The sequence below is a fragment of the Podarcis erhardii genome (assembly GCF_964252035.2).
Source record: "Podarcis erhardii genome assembly, chromosome: 5".
Lineage (NCBI taxonomy): Eukaryota > Metazoa > Chordata > Lepidosauria > Squamata > Lacertidae > Podarcis > Podarcis erhardii.
Genome location: NC_138509.1, coordinates 20,266,623 through 20,288,109, shown reverse-complemented (window position 1 = coordinate 20,288,109; position 21,487 = coordinate 20,266,623). Strand labels below are relative to the sequence as shown.

Below are 21,487 nucleotides of genomic sequence, written 5' to 3'. Positions count from 1 at the left end.
GGCATCACTTCTCTTGCAGCAATAGGTGGGTAGCCGTGTTGGTCTGCCATGGTCAAAACAAAATAAAAAAATTCCTTCCAGTAGCACCTTAAAGACCAACTGAGTTAGTTCTAGGTATGAGCTTTCGTGTGCATGCACACTTCTTCAGATACACCATCTGAAGAAGTGTGCATGCACACGAAAGCTCATACCTAGAACTAACTCAGTTGGTCTTTAAGGTGCTACTGGAAGGAATTTTTTTATTTTGTTTTGACCATGGCAGACCAACACGGCTACCTATCTGTAACAGCAATAGGTGGAATGGACTTATTCCCCTAGTGCCATTGTGGTGGCTGCGGTTGGGTGCTCAAGAACAGATTCAAATAAATACAAGGCAGGTTGATGCTACAGCATAGCAAAGGAGGATAGGGAAACAGGCATGGGTAGGAGGAGGTGATTTGGAAGCAATGGAGAATGGCCAGTCTTCCTCAATAAGGGCATCTTCCAGAATACAACTCCCATGAGCTCCAGCTGGTGTGGCTAACAGTCGGGGGGGGGGATGGAAGTTGTAGTCCAACACAACTGGAAGAGTTTGGGAAGACCACTAAGAGGTGTAATGGAAAAATTATTGGGTTGTATGAGTGTCAAGGAAAAGAATGGACTATCCATTAGCTTTTGCCCGTCTAACATCTGCATGTATTCCTCTAATGAGCTCTAATGATGAATTGTTGCTTCCAAGGGAAAATATAGGGTATACTTGCTTACTGGGGGTGGGGGTAAAAAGCAATGTTTTGCCAATGCATGCATGCATGACGAGGAAGAAACAGTCTGGTTTTGGAATGTAGCAGTAAGTGGGACAAAGGTCTGAGTTTTGCAGCTGACAGGAAAAACTGGATGGGTGGTCCAAGTGGATACTGTTTGCTTTGGGGAAAACTGATTGTATTTTATAGACGAGCATTTTCTCTCCGTGCTTGTCTGCTGCCCCATGTTCAGTGTGTAGACTTGTAAATAAACAGATGTCCCCCCAAAATGCCTTGTGCTTCCAGTGCTCTCTCCTCATAAGAAAATGAACCTTGCAGCAGTTTCCAGTAGAAGTTCCTACCACAGAGGGATGTGGGGAACCATATGTTTAAACAGAAGATTTTTTCATCAAGGCTCGGCAAACCAGTCAGTGCCAGCTGATGATGAGAATCAATTAAGAAGTGCACAGGCATTCCCGAATATAAGAGAAGCATAGTATTTTGCTTACAATACCACAGTGCTGAGTCTGCTTCCTACTATCGCACAGTTCTGTGCAAAGGCAAGCTGCCCCTAGAACAATGAACCCCACTTTAATTTGTGGCCTGGGTATCAAGAAATAATGTATGATGTGATAGGTGTACCTGTGTCTTCTGAGACTCAACATGCCAGGCCAGTATCTGAATGGGTGAATAGCCGGGAACCCTTACAGCCCATTGCCATTGCTTATTCAAAGTAAACCCCACTGAGTTTAACCAAGGGGGTCAAATGTAGGACTGCAGCGTAAGAATGCTACCCTGAGCATACTTAGCTACAATTCATAGGTAACTAAGAAATACACACACATTAAATTTGGACTTCAGCCCAGTATAGCGCACAGGAGGAGGATAATGGGAGAACCAGGAAAATAATATCCCTTTTCACTTCTTGGAAGAATCAGTTTAGCCTTTTTTCCTATTATATTTCCTCATCTTAAATGGCAATAAAGATACTTAACAACTTTTGCAGAGTGCTCAGAGACACTCTGGCTCAAGGCACTCAACAAAAGTGCTAAGTATAACTACATTATATAACCCTTTAACTGAACATTAAACTATCCAGGCAGGATGTATGCTATTATTGAGTATAACCACTCAACCCAGTAACTATGGAACTAGAACTCATGGTGCAATTCTGCTGCAACACTAGAGCCTAAAGAGTGAATTATCACATTTAAATAAAATAGAAACCAGTACCTTCAAGACATAACCTTTCTTAAAATATATATATTTCGAATCTATGTTGTGTTTTTAATTCCAGTTCATTTTTTTGAGATAGCCACCCTGAAACTTTGGGCATCTTCAGAAGGCAGTTGTAAACTTTTTGGCCCTGGTTGACATTTAAGATAAAGCAACAGCTTGACCCAGAAGTAGGAAAGCAAAACTCAGTAGAAAAGAAAATTGAGAGGTGTCAATTCCATACTTGTGCAATCTTGAGGGCATATTTTTTTATCTCTGCTCTCAACAGCGTCACAGATAGCATCCGGGCAGGTCTTGATGCTTGGACTGCAGGTGGAATAGTTTGTTGTTATTCCTAAGAACAAGAAACAAAAGAAGGAACTTAGCATGTTGTGGCCTCAGCATCTTTACACTGCAAGATGAGCTACTGAAAAATTACCCTTTACTCTTCCTAAAGTGATGCTGCATGAAACCGTCAAAGGAAAGACTGTAATTATATTTATTTTTCAGTTCAGGTGACTTTCTGAATCTGAAAGCTCTTTCTACACCTCTTCAAATAAGTTGATTAGGACTTTGCTAAATTTTAGCAGCAAACATTTACAAGGCAAATTGGTTCCTTCAGGCCTTGGAATACCCCCTGAAGAAGCACATAGTAATTCTTTTTTTTGTGTGTGTGGTTTATCACAGCCACTGTTCCAGCTGCTTGCTGTACACCTCCAAGACTGAATCAAACTGATCCTAATATAAGTTGTCTCCATGGCAATTTACTATATTGGTCTGAAGGAATTCACCTTTAAATACATATGCTGCCACTCCAAACAAAGCTATCTTATCGGTGACATATTTCTACTGATTATGTAATAGATGACATAGTGCTATTCTTCTTTCCTGCACAAAATCTCATACAAAAGTGTTTGTTTAAGAGAAGGGTGAGAGGAATGGAGAATGTATTTGACTTCTTATAGGTTGCAACCACAATATCTGATTTCCCAGTATCTTTAAGTATTACCTCTCTAAAACACACACACACAGCAGTAAAGGCTGCTCAAGGAATAAAATGATCAATTAATATTAATATGTTTGCAACTCAGGGTTACAAAGAATGCCCTGAATGTCCTTGATATCCGACTGAGGTTCCCAGTGACAGAATTGCCCATGCTCTTCAATGCTCTCTTCAGATCTGCCCTACTCTAGATTCCCATTCAATTGCTGAATGTCTGGACATACCTTTACCACTTCCCTGTCTCCACTGGCATTTTCCCATTAGCGCTCCAAGGCCACCACACTCTTCACATTCTGATCGGGTCTTGCTCATCGAACATGAGTCTGGGCAACCATCATCGGTATGTATAGCTACAAAGAAGAGGAGGAGAAGGGCCTATACCATCACCAGAAAATTCTGTAAGTGTCTACCCAATGCTTACAAAATGCAAAGAGCACATTCTTTCCTTTGAATTCAAAGGATTTCATCCAACAACACAGTTCTGTGTTGCTGTCCAGAGTGAGAGAAGGGAGGGTGTTAACAGGCTCCCTGGGGCCTATATCTCACATGCAAGGGTTGCTGCATAAAAAGGCCTGAATAACCAAATACTTTGCATATTCAAGTATTGGAGGCTTTGCGTATTCAGAGCTCATATCACGGGCAAGACCAAAGCCCAGACACAACTTACGTGATCCATCAAGGACAATGGTAACATGGGTGAGCGCTTCCTTCCTGCTCTGCTCTTCTTTAGCTAGTACAGCGTACTGGATTTCTTTACAGTCAGGTCTCTGTAGCACAGCAGAATCATTCACGTAGAGGGTCCCATACTGGTCTTCAGGGCCCTGAGCAATCTCCACAGCATAGCAGCTGACATTGGGGGTCTGTAAGCTATAGGTGACGTTGACGCCGTAAAACCTCATGCAGTTGTCAATGCAGATTTTTCCTATCTGGGCTCAAAGAAAAAAGGAAATCATCATCAAAAATGCCACCAGCAACAAACATACTGAAGCAGCACTAATGGTGGCCTCATGCATGTTATCAACAGTTAATATCATAGAGAAGCAACAGTATATTCAGAGATGCTAATGCTCTGCAACTCTGGACACAATTTCACACATTGTGGGATCTGATGACAACTGGATTGGTATGAATACTTGTTTGCAGGCGAAACAATAATTTTCTTGCTCATGTGGTTGGGGAAACCATATTTAAATATGTGAAGAAGCATCTACACAGGGCTTCCAATTTTAAAGCCATAATCCTATCCACACTTGTATGTCAATAAATCCCTTGCATTCCGCAGGGCTTACTTCCAAGCAGACTTGCGTAGGACTGGGCTGTAAGCATGGATTTCTATGGCCCTGTATTGCTTTCCTCCTCTCACACCCATCAAACCATGGTGGAATTGCTTTGTGGTGTGCTCTTTCTCATGTATGCGAACACTGCAACCAAGCAGGTGGGGCCAACTGAAAGGGACTTTCCTGATTGGCAACCTGACAATAGCCAACATTCAACAACTAAAACACTAACAGATTTATTGTGGCATAAGCTTTCACGGACTAAGACCCATTGAATGATCTCCCTGGCAGATAGGTCACACACATGCACACACAGAGATGAGTGCAGAAGATAACACTGCAAACAGCAGATCCCAAAAGCCATGAATTTCACACAGTATAGAAGGCATGTGACATTTCAATGCAAAGTTAACGGTAAATGCTATTATGTACATTTGACCTTTGAACAGATGAGTTATATACCTCTATTTATAATGGCCTTTGGGGCACACTGTTTACAGATCCCATCTCTCTCTTTTCATATACACACATACACCCCAAGGGTAACAATGCATACATCTGGTGCACTGAGCTCAATTCGTGCCCCAAGATGTTTTGTTCTACAACCAGACAAGAAAACACAAATTTAAAAAGACACAGCATCTCATTTCATTTGTATGTATCTCTATCCTCAACTGCAATCCAAATGGAAAGTACCGGATGTGTACTGTGAGATTCACAGCAACTTTCCCTCCTTAAAAAATCACACGTGATCATTTGGCCTGAGAACAAGCGGATAGCGCCTCCTTTCTGAAGCCATTGGGGGGGGGGTTAAATCCTATTTTTGATGTGGGGCAGGCTGCAGCCAGGCCACGTTCATGCTTCTTCATTCATTCACTTGACTGTCAAAATGGAGAAATGGCATCAGCCCAAAGGTTAATTGTTCCTTCATACGCTCCTATTTTCCTCAGGGCAAAAGGCCATTTCGCCTTTGCGTTAGTTCATCCTGAACTTCCCCCTGTGCTAGCTAATCATTCCAGATTATGCTTAATACTTCAAGAATGTGGAGTGCCACCCTCTAGGGAGTGAGCTGCTTGAATCAAATTCCTTGCTGCAGATCTTAAATTGACATCCAAATTGAGAGGAAGGAGGGGAGATGCTATGCCCCAAATCATATGCACACCAGGTTATGTACCAACCTGATATGGTGAAGGCACAAGCTTGCCTCCTTCCCTCCTGGGGCAAGAACCAAACAAACTGGGGCTGCACATGACTGGGCATTTGCATGGGGCACTTGGCTTAGGTGTGATGATACCTGCACAGCAGAGAGAGCAAGCTTGCTAGCTATCTTCCCCCTTAGAAGGCAGTAACAATTATTACCTACAATTACCACCCTTCAAATTGAACGAAGAAGGGAGGGTGCTGATTTCCTGTGTCTGTAAACAGAGATTGAATGGCACTTCTTATGGAAGGGTAAGCTCAAGATCCCAAGTATTTTGATTATTTCCTCTCTTCCTGAAAATCTGCATTAGGAAGTTTCCACAGGACAAAACAGTAAATAAGTTGATGCCTGAACTCCACATGCTGATAAATGCAAGCCAGTCTGAAGAAAACATGAAGCAAGCCTGAAGCACAAACATATGGAATGCATCTGTAATGTATATTCAATCTACAAGACTCAGGAGGAGGCATTCCAAGTATATTTTTATATGCTGTTCAAAAATGGGGGAGAAACATTGTTAAGCTAATTATAGGGGTGAAGAGGAATGTTTAGTTTGGTTAATCCATTCAGTCTTACTTTTAAAACCTCATTTATTTAGTTATTTCATTCATAATTTTTTATATATATTATTTAGTTTTCATCTCCCATTGGCTTCAATAGGATACCCAGTTTCTGTTTTTCTGCTTTTGCACCTTTTGGGGGGGGGGTCTCTCGATCCAATTAACATTAAACTTTCAGAAATTCTCATCCAAGGGATCCTATCTGAAATTTTAGACAGAAAAGAATAAGGGAACTGATTTTATAGACAATAAAAAGGCAAAGTCCAACCATGATCTAAACTAACTATAAATAGAACTAATTTTGCAAATTCAACTAAAGACACTCATAGGAGCAGCAAAAACACACCAGGTGCAAGTAGAACTCCAAGTCTGCCATGTTGGGTAGGTTAGGATACAACTTATCTGAGACCTTCACAGTCGAGGGGGAAACAGACAAGTATAAATACCCCTGCCAGCTGAAGTCACCTAGGAAGTAATGGGCTGGGCCCAATCTGGGGAAATTTACCCCACACTAGGTACACTTTTTGCAGTAGGTGCCTAAGAGGAGTAAAAGATTGCTAAGCCACTAGCCAACATGACACCTGTGTCTATAAGCTAACTCTTGTATGACTTTTGTTTTGCAGATCACAACCACACAGGTTGCAGAGGTGCCTGGCATCAACAATAGGCGGCACGCATGATACGTGCTCAGCCACTCCAGACATGCTCTACTTCTTCCCCCGTGCTGCAGGGGGAGAATTATGCTCTGTTGCCATACCAGCAACCACCTCCAGGGTCCTGGGTGGCCACCAGGGAGAGACTGGTGGTCCATTATCCAATGCTGAAGGCCATCAGTCTAGCTATGGTTAGGATGTGAGCTGTGGTGTCATCGCCTCTACTGATGTGCCTGCTCACCTCCACCTGCCACACCTGAGAGGGAGTGTCCCCTATGGGAGCAAGGGGTATTTGGGCTGCCTGTCATTACTGCATGCTGCTGTGACTGTGTGGGCTTCCATGGCTCCATGTCTCCAATAAAGCTCTCCTTCGCATTGCTCTCTTTGTGTTGTCATGGTTTCTTGATTTGTGGGGGAGCATGCGGGGGCTGTGATTGCGTGCATCTGAGGGGTGCCAGTGTGTGCACATGCATTTGTTTCCAGTGCTGCACCAGGGTGTGCTTGTTATGTGCATGTGTTGGTGATTGTGTGTGTTTTGGGTGGGTGGCACGTCAGGATTTGGTGTCATCGGTGGAAATTCTATGTCTTTGTGTCCGCTGCCAGGTGTGGGTGTTTTCTGTTTGCCACAGCGTCTTTCAGCCACGCCAAGTGGATTTTGGATGTAGCGGTTTTTACGTTGACAAATTACCAGCAGCCATTAACTACTGTGGACCCATGAAGCTTAAACTGCTCTGCAACTATGTGGGTGCCACTTGCTCCCCCAGTCTCCCCCAATTCACACACTTGCACAGGCTGTGGGTGCTAACCAACATTATTCTACTTAGTGTACAATTTACCGAGATTATGTAACTTTTAATTAATGTATTTCTCTAAAATATAAACCACAAATCACTTCACCAGGAGAGACTGGTCCCTTCTTCCTCTCCTGGTGGCCATTAAAAACCAACTGCCCTGTAAGCGGGAGAGGAAGCAGCAGCAAATTGTCGTAAGTGCCACCTCTTTAAATAGCCTATTTTTACTGCCTTAATCATATGTTGCTGTTTTTATCAATCTAAGGTACGCCACTCTAGGAGCCTTGTCAAGCGATGAGGGAGATGAAAATACTTTCAGTAAGTTAACACAAGGGAATGGGGAGAGGTAGGAGTAATACATTGTGAAGTGGATTGAAAATGCTTCAAGGAACTGCAAGGGGTGACTGAGTGGGAACTGTTTTTGTGAAAGACAAAGAACAAACCAACCAAAAGACAGACCTGCAAATATTCACTAACGGAGGAGAAAATCTGCAAGGGCAAAAACAAAAACCCAAGCATTTCTCTCCCTCTTTTATAGACTTTGACAATTCCCTCTCCTTAGCACTATAATTGGAAGGTTCTATGGGGAAAAAAGACCAACCAGAATGTTGGACACTTTGGTTACAATGTGTTTGAGCTGAAGACCGGGCAGACTCCTGACACCCTGCTCTCTCTGAAACCTCCATCTGACCTATTCTGACTCATAAGGGGTGGGGGATGGGGATGAAAGCTAAAATAGTTTTGAGTGAGTAACGGATTAATTATACGATGCTTGGAATCATTTTGGAACTCGTGCATTCATTTCTTTAATAAAAAACAAATGAAACATTTCATTTCATCTTGCCCATTCAATAAAAAAATGAATGTACACTCAGCTAGTATTCTAGATCTACCGAAAGACGAACAACATCTAGCAGGGTAAATATGTAGGAAATGAGGGAGTAGTATGTTCTAGCACAGAGTAGGCTGATGGGTGGTACATGCCCAGCAGTGGAAGTCAGCAGGGAGGGTTCCCTAGTGCTTAACCCAGCTGCCATCACTGCAAGACTCACATGAGGTGTGCTGAATTTTTGATAATTTCTAAACAACTGGATTTCTTTTTAAAAAAAGATCAAAATCCCTAATATGAACATTTTCATACCTTTTGAGTGGCCCTGAAATTGCCTACTATGATGTCACTTTTCCAGACTCCCTAGAACAACCCCACACACCCAAGGTTGGACACACTACAATATTCAACCTAGAGGTTGTTCACCGGAGGGACTGGCTTCTACAAGCCTAGAAGTGCAGCAGTGGACAGACTTTAACAAGGAAGAAACTCTACACCTTGCATCATCAGAGCTGAGAAGCTGTATGAGAAGAGGACCAAGGTAGCCATTGAGCTATCTCCCTTCTGGAATGAAACTCCCCAGAAATGGCAGGGGACTCTGTGCTCTCTTTCCAACCTGAGAGGAAGCACTCCTTAGCAAAACACGCCCGCCCTTGGCACAAGAAATTGTACTATTTTTTTTATTAAAAAAAAGTTGGAAAGACAACAAAGGACATAATCAACCTCTGAAGGATATTCATTTATATAAACATTTTCAGGCACAAGTCAACTGTAAATTCCAAGTTGAATTTCCAAATGGAACAAAAGAGCACACAATCCTTACTTGTGAAAAGTTGGCAGCATTTCGGTTCACTGTGAACTGATATGTCACGTTTGAAAACTGGATGCTGATTGGAAGAATGGTGACATTGAAGTGGAGCATCAGGGATTTGTTAGGCCCCTGGTATTCTGTGTCGTTCACAATAACGTCCACCTGGTGGGAGCTGCTTTCAGTAACTGAAATGCTCTTGCCTAACACCAGTCCTGCAGAAACGGAAGACTGGACTCATTAAGTTCGCAATACATAAACACTTCAGGGATATTCTCTCAAGGAAAGAGAAAGGCGGTCAAGAGAGACATCCAGTGGACACAGAAAGCAGGGCAAAAATGGCTGGTTTGGCATGCAGGAGTGAAAAAGGCACCCTAAGAGCAGATTGTAGAATCAGAGTGTCATAGAACTGGTAGGGGGCACAAGGATCGTTTAGTCCAACCCCCTGCAATGCAGGAATCTTTTGCCCAAAGTGGTTCTCAGACCCACAACTTTGAGATTAAGAGTCTCAAACTCTACAATGTAGAGCTCATGGCGAAAATTGGGCACAGGCATAATGGTGCGCAGAGCTCTGTTCTATAAGACAAATCAAAAACCCTACTAAGCATATGCATCAGAGAGAAACAGAAGAAACAATCTTATGTGGAACAGTTACATGACCCAACATAGGCTCTTCAGCCCTCTTTCAATCATACTTGTCACTGAGATGTGTCTGGCACCTTCATTATGCAGTTTTCATCAGACATACCTCTTTACTCTGGCCTTAGACACTTGCGATATATATTTTAGGACCTACCGTATTCTCTTGATTGTAATTAGTTTAAACTGTTTTTAATACAGCGGACCCTTGGGTTATGTTACCTTCAGGTAACATAACTTTCAGGTTGCGAAAGCGGCAAACCCGGAAGTGTAAACTTCCAGGTTTCACCACGCATGCATGTGCAGAAGTGCTCTATCATGCCATGCACATGCACAGAAGCGGCACCTCTAGATGCGGACTTTTCGGGGTACGTACGGACCCCTTGAACAAATGAAGTTCATATCAGGAGGGTCCATTGTATTGTATTTTAAAATAACAACAACCTGCAGGAGAATGCAGGTGAAAGGCTTGTTTTTGATCTGGTAAACAATGGCTTGTTGGACCAAGACTGTTATGTCTGAACCAGAACAGTTATTATACTTTCATTTAAAGGAAACAGTATTCATTGCACAGATTGGAATATAATCTGACCATATGCATTTGTACAACAGTTGCAAGCTCTTGGTTTCTTGTCAGCATATAAACATTGAAAAGGCCAGTTAATTCCATCTCATAAAATTTGAAAATGGTCCAAACCATCTTGAACTTTAAAATTGTTAGCTGGTTTTATTTTAGGACACAAATCTATATCTTTAGTCCACTAACGCAACTGGGAATTATGCCAACAAATGAACTGAACTGAAGGTGCTGAACCTGAACCGTTGAGCTGTGAGCACAATGGCATTCCATTGTTGGTTAGGATTTTCCAGCATACCTGGCAAGTTCCCATCATTGGCCATGAACTTGCGTTTGCATACTGTAAGGGATTTAGCTAATAAAAGGCAACCTTGGTTTCTTTGAACATCTCAAAACTGAAACACTTTTCCATGGCAAAATCCAACTGTTGCCCCAATTCCACAAGGGAAGGCCATGTCTGTTGCTGATGTATATCTCAACATAAATAAATAATTACAGTGCAGTGCTCAAACAGGTCCTAGTTTGTTGCAAAGTACTTCCACCAAAGGTGATTAGTCAGGTCTGTCATCTGTGAAAGGGATAATGTGGAACACTCCACATGTTCTGGACTATGGCTCCCATAATTCCTGGCCATTGGCCATTCTGGCTGAATCTGATGGGACTTTTAGTTCAGAATGTCTGGAGGTTACTAGGTTGTCTGCCCTGATTTGTGACTATTCTATACTGCCCCTACTGGCTGAAAGGATTATTGCAACAGCATCACAATTATCTCTTTAGCACTGGCCACTGGACCACACTGCATTATCTCATGATATTCCCTGCCCTCCCGGAAGTCTGATACTATTACTTATTATCTCACATCTCCAGCTTATGATTCAAAAGCTGGATAAGGCAGCAAACTGCGGAACATATTCTTTGTAAGCATACTACTACTCCTTTGGGAATAATAATCCACATAAACTTACTGTATTCGTGTCGTGTTCCCCTCACTTGGCTGCCATTTGGGTTGAACAAGATCTCATGGAAGTTGTGCTCCACTTGAAATGTCTCCTTGACCCATGGATCAGATGTACTTATGGTGCCAGTGTACTTCTTCCTGCTACTGTCTATAGGGAAAATAGGGGTGGTGTCTGCATCATAGACAGTTAATTCTGCAATGACGGTGCCCTTTAAAAGAGAATAGGTGGGAGGAAATTGCTTGCAGTCACAATATATTATTTCTGACTTGGCATTTAAGCATTATCCTAGGATGAAAAATATAATGTAAAGTGCTTCAGTATGGAACAGATTTACAAGGTCATGATAATTATCCCATTAGAAAAGAGTACAGCAGAGGTGTCTGCTTGATCTCAGTTAGCAGGAATCTGGATTACTGGTTTTAGATTCAGACATGCTTCCTCAAACCAACATTGCATACATGATTAAGCTTGCTGGTGAATAGTTAGCATACAGGTTTTCATTCAGCATTCAGAGGATACGGTGGTCCTTCAATTTTAACTCTCCAGAGCCAGCTGAGGTGGATAAAATGGGGGGAAATGGTTCTGGCCTGTTGGTGGCAGCAGATATCCAAAAACGGTAAATCTCTCTTACGCAAAATCTAGCAGCCAAAGAAATAAGTTGCCCGGGAAAGAAACACGCCTATAATTTTAAACTTACGTTTCTCATGATAAATCTGTTAGAACTTTTTAACAAAAATATGAGATTGTATTAAAGGGAGCTCCAACACAATAGCACTCTGGAGTGTTTAAGACTGAAATGGGGTGGGGTCGGAGAGGGGACACTCCTAAAATCTTCCCCCATTGTCCTATATAAAAGGGTTTCAGATTTCTTCATTTATTTAGGATTGGGGCAAGCTACTAGCTCTGATCCTGACTGCTTTATTTATTGAAGAAAACCTACTGACATAGCATCCTGAACACCCCAAATTTCATCTGACTGCTTTATTGCAATACAGCTGGGGTAGAGAGAGGAAATGTAGTGCAGGAAGGAGAGTCCTTAAAACTTATGATGTACATTCACTTGACTACAGACTGAGTGGGACTTAAGCAGGCTAGTTCCCTCCGTCTCCTTCCATTTTCCATTGATATTTCAGCTGACGCCTTCAATATTCAATGGCTCAACTGCCCTCAAACACAGATTTAATTGAGAAGATTCACACACACACTGCCCCGACTTCCAATTGCTTTAGACATATTTCCACAACCCCAGAGCAGACAATTATGCTGCTAACAGAAAACAATGGAGAAATCCAGGATGTTAACAAAGCTGTAATTGGTGGCTGCATCTTCCTCCTCGACCACCAAACAATAGGCAGCAGGGAGGGAAAGATCGCCTGTAATTTGCATTCAATGTAATGTGACCCTGGAAGTTCCCTCTCCAGACAATGAGATGAGTTACTCTACTATTTTCTTATCTCAATGACCTCAATGTTCTGTATGTCCTGGAAGCTCACAGGGTCCTTTAGAACATTTATTTTCTATTGGTTTACAACCTTATATGCTTCTGCATGTTTTAGAGGTCATCTAAGTGTGTAAACAGCATTACATTATGACTCATTGGTATTTGACAACCCAAAATTTGCTACTAGAGGGAATTAATGATTAACATCATATTCTGGGAGAACATTTTGTATTCATGGGTTGCTACTGGAAGTGCTCCCATGAACACCCTCAAGAAGAAATGTTTCACTGAAAATTTATCCATGTAACTCTTGGGATGGACAAGCAAGATCCATGTTTCCTACCAGGTCCTGCTACAGGAAAACTTTACATGGACCCGAATTCTACATTTTCACATGGACATACTCAAAAGAGCCCTTCAAAACATGCAAAAATCATGGGAGGAAGTGGAAAGGTTGCAAAGGACTCTTAAATCACCAACAAGTAGCACATTGCACCATCATGGAGCGTTACCTTTTTCCTGCTGAACTCCACAACTGCATCTGCCGTGTTTGTGTCATTAGGCAAGAAGGGGGGCATGTCATCTTCATCAAAGACAGCTACAAGAAATGGCACCTCCTTAAAAGTTTCCCTGGAACCTTCTGTCACAGTACACTTGGCAATCAGCTCATACTTCTCTCGCTCCTCTCGATCCAGAGGCTGTGCCACGCTGATACTCGCCGTGTCCATGTTGTAAAGAAATGGCACACCTTTATCTAGAACACAGCAAGAATACCGTCTCATTCCATCACTAACAAAGTGGAAGCTCTCTGTGATACAACCTTGGGGGTAAAGGATCCTATGCCAGAAGTCGGAAATTCACAATCAGCAACACCCAAACTGCAACTCAAATCCAGTCAGTTATGTATTATTTACACCATTCTTCAATCTTAGAACTCTTTATAGAGTTCTGGAAATCGTACTGGTTATAAAAGACTGGAATTGGGGGTTGAAAGGATTCCCCCTGTTCTATACCTTTATTGTATCTCTGGATTGCTCTGTCTGGCATTTCATTCCTCCTCATATCATTAGGGAAGACCCACTCACCCCCAAGTGATAAAGACCCACCACACCTACTGTCTAATGTGCCTTTGCCACACTAGCGAATGAACTATTAATGGATGAACTGTGGCTCATGACAAAACTTTCAAAGGGTGTTGCTTTTTTCTGTTAAATTAAGGGATAGTTATTGTTTCTACTGCTTCATTGTTCTACTATATATATATTTAACCTTATGCTTATATATCTTTAATGATCGCATAATGTTTTTAGCTATGATCTTCTTGCCCACTTTGAATATTTTTCTGTGGAAAAGCAAGGGAAAGGGGACTACCTGCACCCTGTATCAAAGCAGGCACGTTAAATCTTGCAACAGAGTGAAATGAGGGAGATGAAACTTCAGGGAGCAAGAAAAAGATGCAAGGAAATTTACAAGGCAGGCTCAGGTAGTTTTTGAGGCAGAGGACTGTTCCTTCCTCCTTAGTGGTGGTGCTGAAGGACAGCAGAGAGCAGGTCAAAAATTCGCAGCCAAGGCAAGACACTATGGTACTGCAGGAAGTGCCTTTGTCCTGTTGCTAGAGTCACTGCTTTGAGACACCCCTGCTCCAGTCTTATGAGAAAGAAAATGTGGAAAGGTTCATTATTCTATTTATCTATTTAAAATGCTTCTTTACTTGCCTTTCCCAGATGCTCAAGGCAGCTCAAAACGTAAGTTACATCATAATCAAGATGAAGAGGAAAACTAGCATTGGTTTGGCTTGGATTTTTAAAATTTGAATCACTGGAAGCCCTTTCCAGAATCCCTTAAACACTTCAGCAAATACCCAGCCACATAAATGTTCCAAGACTTTTGCCGCAATGGTGGGGATGTGAAAATTCTCTTTCAGGACCATTATAATGTATTAGCCAGAATTCCCATTGATAATTCTTCTTAATATGGAATTTCAACCATCATTGATACAGTGTTTACTTAATGCTTTTCTGAAAATAGTGAAACATTCCTAATTAAACAATGAAGGCCATGAAATCTGTTGCTTAAGATTTTTTTTTAATTTATAGAATTTGCTGAACCATTGCACATATGGGGGGGGGGATGGTATAACTTCTATACCTAATCCAAGTTTCCAAATGTTTTGACCAAGTATTTTCATATGTGGCTTCTACCTATGCAAGTGCCTTCCAATGCAAACTTTTGCCCAGCTTCCAATACCTCCTCCAGAGGCTCATGGGAGCCATATTTGGAAGTATGTTCTAAAGCTGTGCAGAAAACCCAATGAAATAAGGATTTGCGAAGGCAAACAGGGTCCCCGCTGCCCACTGGACAAGCAGCTGCTTTACCTGCTATCACCTCATAGGAAATGCTTGCATTCTGGCACTGGTTTTGCAGAGGATATGACTGGAGCTGATGGAATATCCCTGGTGGTTTGTTCTCCTTGATGTGAAAAGAAAGGTCCATATTGGAAAAACACAACTGGCTTGGCATCCCATAACTGCAACCTGGCATGGTGGAATTGATAACAGAAAGCTTCACCAATACTTTGGTATAAGATTCATGGCATTCCTTCCCTTGGAAAGGTAGGGGTGAGACGAAAACTTGGAGGATCAGCTTTGATACCGAAATTCCTGGAACTATTAGGGAGGAGACAAGAGAAACAGGGAAGATTACAAAGAACCCTCATTTTAGCAATTCACCATCATCTATGGTTCTATACCCACCTAGACAAAGCACCCCAAACAGCTGCCCACCATGTAGCTCTATAGTGTTCCAGCTGAGATCACAGAATCACAGGATGGTAGAGTTGGAAGGGCCTCTGGTCCAACCCCCTGCAGCGCAGGACTCTTTTGCCCAATGTGGGACTCGAACCCATAGACCCTGAGACTAAGAGTCTCATGCTCTACTGTTTGAGCTATTTGGCCTCTCCTTCCCCCAAGTGCCACTGAATCACCTTGCGCTGATGGGAGGGAAGACCTTTCAAAGGGTTTTCATGGAGCTTTTTTCCCCCTTTGTAGTCCATCTTTCCTCTTTTATTAGGGTTTTAATATTTCCATGTATACTGCTTTCTGAGACTGGCCCGAAGAACGCCGTAGAAAAAACCCCAATCTTAAATAAAGAATTGTAATTTTCTGTTAACCGCAACGAACAACAATTAAATCTCCGGTTTGTTCTTGTTCCTCTTTCTGTACAGTTCATTCAGAGCTAGGATTTTGGGTTTACAAGTAAGTTAAACATAACCTTAGAGTGCAGAGTGTTATTATTTCACTCATCTGTCACATGTTCCAAGAATCAATTAGAACAATTCATCCAAGTGTTATCTCCTTTGAGTGAGTGGCTTGAACCAAAGTAGCAGAGAAGGACACATGAGAAGGTAAATGGCCAAGACACTCTGGGCAACCTTCATATAATAAACTGCTACTTGCGAGCATCCTTTGAGGCCTGTCTCCACACATTCTCTGTCTCCACACATTAACCACAAGTAAACAAAACAGAATCACATTATTATTGATGCATCACTTCTCGTGTCAATCTTTAAAACTAATGTATTTGTGGTATGATATGTTTCTATAGGCAAGGGGCTGACTGGGTGGGGGAATAATGTGATGATTAATTTCTTGATCTCGGGGATAACAACAGGACTGTTTGTTGTTCTTGCAGTTGACTGACATGGTTACCCGTCTTCTTATTGGTGTCTGTGCCAATATTTAGGAAGAGGTTCCAGAGTACCTTCCATTCAATGAAGAGTTCTACTGATTTGGTAACAATTAGTATCTGGTTAAATTCCACCAGATGCAAATGAAGGTAAACATGAGACCACACACACACACACACACACACACACACACACATGCAATGAGGGCATCTGCTTCATCTGCATGACTTACACAGCATATCGAAGTCTTCCCTATCTAGGCTCTTATTGAGGAAAAGAAGTCCAGTTTTCTCTTGGATTTGAAACCAAAGATTGTCTTTACTTCCAGCTCGTGGGATGTGGAGCTGTGGGCACAGCCAAAAATATGTATTCTCCTCCTCCGAATCTTTCAAGGCATGGATCTGCAGCAGGGGGGTTCCGCTGGGTTGGTCAAGGTAGACGTTCTCATGATATTCCCTCCGGGGAAAGTAGAGGCCAAAGGCAACTGGAAAAGATACAGAAATGAAGGAATGCAACATGTACAATGACTAGGTGGACCTTTTTTTTAAAAAAAGGACTTTGCAAAGGCAACACACTTCCCTTCTGTAACTTTCAAGAGATATATTTGTCCAGCTGGTTCTTTGGTTGATCATGCTAGATTAACTACCTCTTCCCTCAAATACCTGCCTCCATACTGAGATCTGCCTCAGAAGTTTTTACAGATCCCACCCCCATCTGGTAGGTGGTGACTGAACACAGGGGCCTTCTATGGAGTCACATTCCAGGTTTGGAACTCACTCCCCAGGAAGCTTCAGCTGTGGCTAAGTTTACTGCCTTTTTTGACACCAGGTGAACCCTTTTTTAATTTTTCTTAGGCCTTTTCACTCTCTGTTTTCATTCTGGATGTCATCTGGTCAACTTGCTTCGTAATGCTTGTTAATTTCAGCATCGTTGTATCACATTTTTGCATTGGGAGCTATTCTGGAAATATATTGAAGGGCAGGGCATTAAAAGCCTAAAAAAATTAAAAAGCACTACCAGCTGCTGTGTGGTTCAATCCATTGCTCAATAAAATGTGAAAGGAAAGCAATAGTGTAGAAACTGATCTGCCAAACTGGTTTTGTAAAAAAGGGCAGTTTGGTATACATTTGCTTCATATGCCTAGATGGGCCTAATACTTAAAAAGTGGTGATATGTGAATATGAGTATGTTCTTATTCTTAAATTTTATAGCCATAACTGGTTTTAAATATGTTATTATCTTGAACTGTGCAATAGTCAGATATCAGCAGTCAGTGCGGACAACCCAAGACATGTTGCAGCCTCAGGTGAAGGAGAAGATGTTACCTCCATATTCCATGTAGCACACAGAATTTGGCTCTCCAGCAACTCATTGCATTCCCTTCTAGAGCTGATGCAATGCTTATGTTTGTGAATTATGTTAAAAAGGTAAAGGTACCCCTGACTGTCAGGTCCAGTCGCAGACGACTCAGGTTGCACGCTCATCTGGCTCTATAGGCTGAGGGAGCCAGCGTTTGTCCACAGACAGCTTCCAGGTCATGTGGCCAGCATGACCAAGCCACTTCTGGCGAACCAGAACAGCGCACAGAAACGCCATTTACCTTCCCACTGGAGCGGCACCTATTTATCTACTTGCACTTTGACGTGCTTTTGAACTGCTAGGTGGGCAGGAGCAGGGACCGAGCAACGGGAGCTCACCCCGTTGTGGGGATTCAAACCGCCGACCTTCTGATTGGCAAGCCCTAGGCTTTGTGGTTTAGACCATAGCACCACCCACGTCCCTTATTGTGTTAATCCTCTACAAATGTTTTTATTAACTACGTTTATCCATATCATAATAAAGCAAGCACTGGTGGTCATATTGGTTCACTCTCTTTGCTAATTTAAGTTGCTGTACTTTATTGTTAAAATGGACATTTTAAAAAAAATGTATGGGGGCAGAATTGCACATGCTATCTAAATGATAACATTTTAAAAACAGAAAGGGGGGGAACAAATTAGCTGATCAATCTCAGCTGCCCATAACTAACCACTTGCCCTCTGGAGTCATTTATCTATCTCAAACACCTCCCTTATATTAAACCTTTCTTAATTTTCAAGCAATTTTCCTGTGAACACTCTTCTTCCAGTGGCTAATGCATGAACCCACACTGTATCAAATCAACACTGACCTATTTGACATACCTACACTATAGACCTAAACTGATTTAACAGTAATTTCAAAATCATATGCAATAAAACTGCACAGAAAAGGTCAAAATGTTTTTTTAATTAAGTCTATGCTGAAAGCAACGGATCACTCTCAGTACCATTTTTTATTTCCCTTCCTGGTACTACTAAGCACTTTATTTAATTAGAGCTTAATCAGAACCCATTTCCTACAGTTTCATTCTCAGCAGGCAGCTCTGAAGTGTGGTTCTATATTTCCTTCCCTCAGACAGCTGCCTTTCCACATTGTTCACAAATCTGAACAGGTCTACAACTGTTAAAGAAGGAGCACTGATAAAGGCAGGTATGGAGCTGTAAAATATGCAACAAAGGAGCCTTGCTTTATGCAGTTATTTTGTTTGGTCTGAATGAATCCAGGGCCAGGAGTGTAGATGTCAAAAGCATTGATACCTGAACTCTCAGATGCTTCTCTGCTTCATATAAAGGAGACAAACTGACAAATATGAAATAATACAATACGTTACATCAGGAACTATGGCACTGCAATCTAACTTGAGCCAACAGCACTGCAATTTAAACCTATGCTTGGAAAGCAAGGCAGAGGCGTCCTGCAAGATTTGTTCTGCTGCTAAAACAATATTCTCCACAAACATATTTTCTAAGAAATGCAGATACTGGGATTCACCCCACCCACGGCAAGGAAAAGTCTTTATGGTCCCACATCAGAGACTCTTGTTAGTCCCATACACCCTGTCCGCATCAGTGCTCTTCACTCACCACATTACCTGGGGGGCGGTAAAACTCTACTGTGCTGATTCTGAGGTCTTCACACCATTTATTTTTATTTATTATTAAATTAATACAAGGTTTGAGCTTCTTCCAAGGAGCTCAACACATGGTTCTCCTGCCTCTCCATTTTATTTTTGCAACCATCACATGAGGCAAGTTAGGCTGAGAGACTGCGACTGGCCCAAGTTCACCCAGTGGGCTTTATGACTGAGCAGGGACCTTGATCTCCCAAGGTCCTAGTTCAACGCTCTAACCAATACACCACACTGGGATCACACCATACCGTTTACATCACACAACTTGCATCTGAAACCTCTTAAGTGCTTTCTCTCTGAACTCGTGTTTTTTGCAACCTCTCTCCCTAGGTCCATAGGCTAATATGAACATCGTGCGGTATTTGTTTGTCTTCCCCCATAAATTCCCTTTCCCTTCAATGAACACAAAGCTAGATGCAAGGTGACCAGAGATGCCTGAGTCTAAGAGTTGCTCCTAATGGGCATCCTTAATTTCAACATCCCAGACACCCTGAAAACAGTGACACCATCTATGACATTGTGGTATATGTCAGGCATGGAGAACCTCAGGCCTCTCTATATCTGACCCTCTAAACTCTCCCCATCCATATGTTATTCTAAAGCAGCAATGCTGCAGCAAGCAAAGGCTCTAACAGCTCAGACAGCTGCTAGTGGCTGCAAAGCCAGACAGGATGTGTGTGACTGCTGCCATGGAAACAAAGGGGCAGTCCATCCTTATTGAGCACAGGATATGAGCTCAGTGTGTGTCATATGACCTGTACAGGATGTACATGGGTGGAGTTTGGAGTTTCTCTCTGTTTGTTGGAGAGAGCAGACATCTTTTACTGTATGACTGCTATAGACAGGAATAAAAGCATGTAGTTACATTTCTGTCTGTGTCTGATTCCCCTCCCTGGGGATATGCAGGGAGGAGGAGGAGGAGGAGAAGCAGTTGGTGTGTTTTTCTCACAGCCTTAGGAAAATCGCCGGAACGGACCTCGTGTGTTTTTCCTGCCGGGAGTTGCCGGAGGGAGGTCAAAGGAATTCAGCCGGTGCCTGCAGATAGGCACATACCTCTGACCGAGCCTGAATTCTAACACCATAACCCCTCTTCCAAGCCAGGAACCTTCACTGACCCTGTTTGAGTGTTTTTGCCTGGCTGGAATGCATCCTTGAACTAATGCCTCTTCCTTGCCTGTGTGGAGGACAGAAAGGGGTGTGAGGGTGTGTTAAGAACTAGGCTACTATTCAAAGCTAAAATTTGTGCTAGTTGTTCTGCTCACTTTTGTCTCTGGCCTTACCCAGCCCTAGCCTGTGTCCCCCACCCCACCCATCCCCTGGAAAGGAATGAAGCTCTCTGGGTAGAAATAATAATTCCCTACCCCTAGTATACATAGAATTCTAACTATGGTGCCAAGAAAGGCGGTACATTGAAAAGCCAGCAGCTTTTTTGCCTAATAGGCATCTCTTTCCAAAGCAGCTAACAAACAACCAGGCTAAAGTTTCTTTAGCTGCAGCATTCCTTAAATTAGAGCCCACTACTTCAGCTCTTGTCCACATACAAAGTACAGTGTATACCCACTTCCTTCTGAATAGACAAACACAGGACTGCACTTTTAGCTATCTCTTATTGTTGGACTTGCTTAATCCAAGACCCGACAGAATGCTGTGCATTGCAGGTACGCATTTCTAATTGGAAACATTATATAATTCCTTTGAAATATGGTCATGATTCACGAGACCACCGCCATATCTAGCAATGAATCACTGTAGCACGATTTACGGCTGCCTTTGTGATTTGTTCTAATGTATCGTACATTAAACTGATAATCTAGGACAGTAATAAAGGAGGTGAACATTTATTAATAATTTCTTGCTGAAGGGTCTGACAAGTTGCAAAATGAAAACTAACAGCTCCTAAGAGAGATGCCCTTGTTGTTTTCCACCTTTCCTCAATAATTTATTGCTGCCATTTTATTTTGCACCTCACTACTCTGTAGAGTTTTTCTCACGAATCAAACTTAAAAGGCACCCATTTTTTCATGTCTTTAATCAACTAGCAATAAAGGTAAAGGGACCCCTGACCATTAGGTCCAGTCATGGCCGACTCTGGGGTTGCGGCACTCATCTCGCTTTATTGGCCGAGGGAGCCGGCGTAC

The 21,487-nt window shown here is 42.3% G+C and overlaps 1 protein-coding gene across 3 annotated transcripts in view; it reads right to left on the bottom strand.

The window, feature by feature from the left end:
- RET (ret proto-oncogene) overlaps positions 1–21,487 on the bottom strand; it is a 115,440-nt gene that overhangs the window by 30,137 nt on the left and 63,816 nt on the right. For all 3 annotated transcript variants that reach the window (XM_081861128.1, XM_081861129.1, XM_081861130.1), the window contains 8 exons: positions 16,590–16,841; positions 15,048–15,338; positions 13,185–13,426; positions 11,238–11,439; positions 9,072–9,271; positions 3,605–3,863; positions 3,162–3,287; positions 2,179–2,289 (listed from right to left, as the gene is read on the bottom strand). In XM_081861128.1, the coding sequence (XP_081717254.1) occupies positions 2,179–2,289; positions 3,162–3,287; positions 3,605–3,863; positions 9,072–9,271; positions 11,238–11,439; positions 13,185–13,426; positions 15,048–15,338; positions 16,590–16,841 (1,683 nt within the window). The remainder of the gene's footprint in view (positions 1–2,178; positions 2,290–3,161; positions 3,288–3,604; positions 3,864–9,071; positions 9,272–11,237; positions 11,440–13,184; positions 13,427–15,047; positions 15,339–16,589; positions 16,842–21,487) is intronic.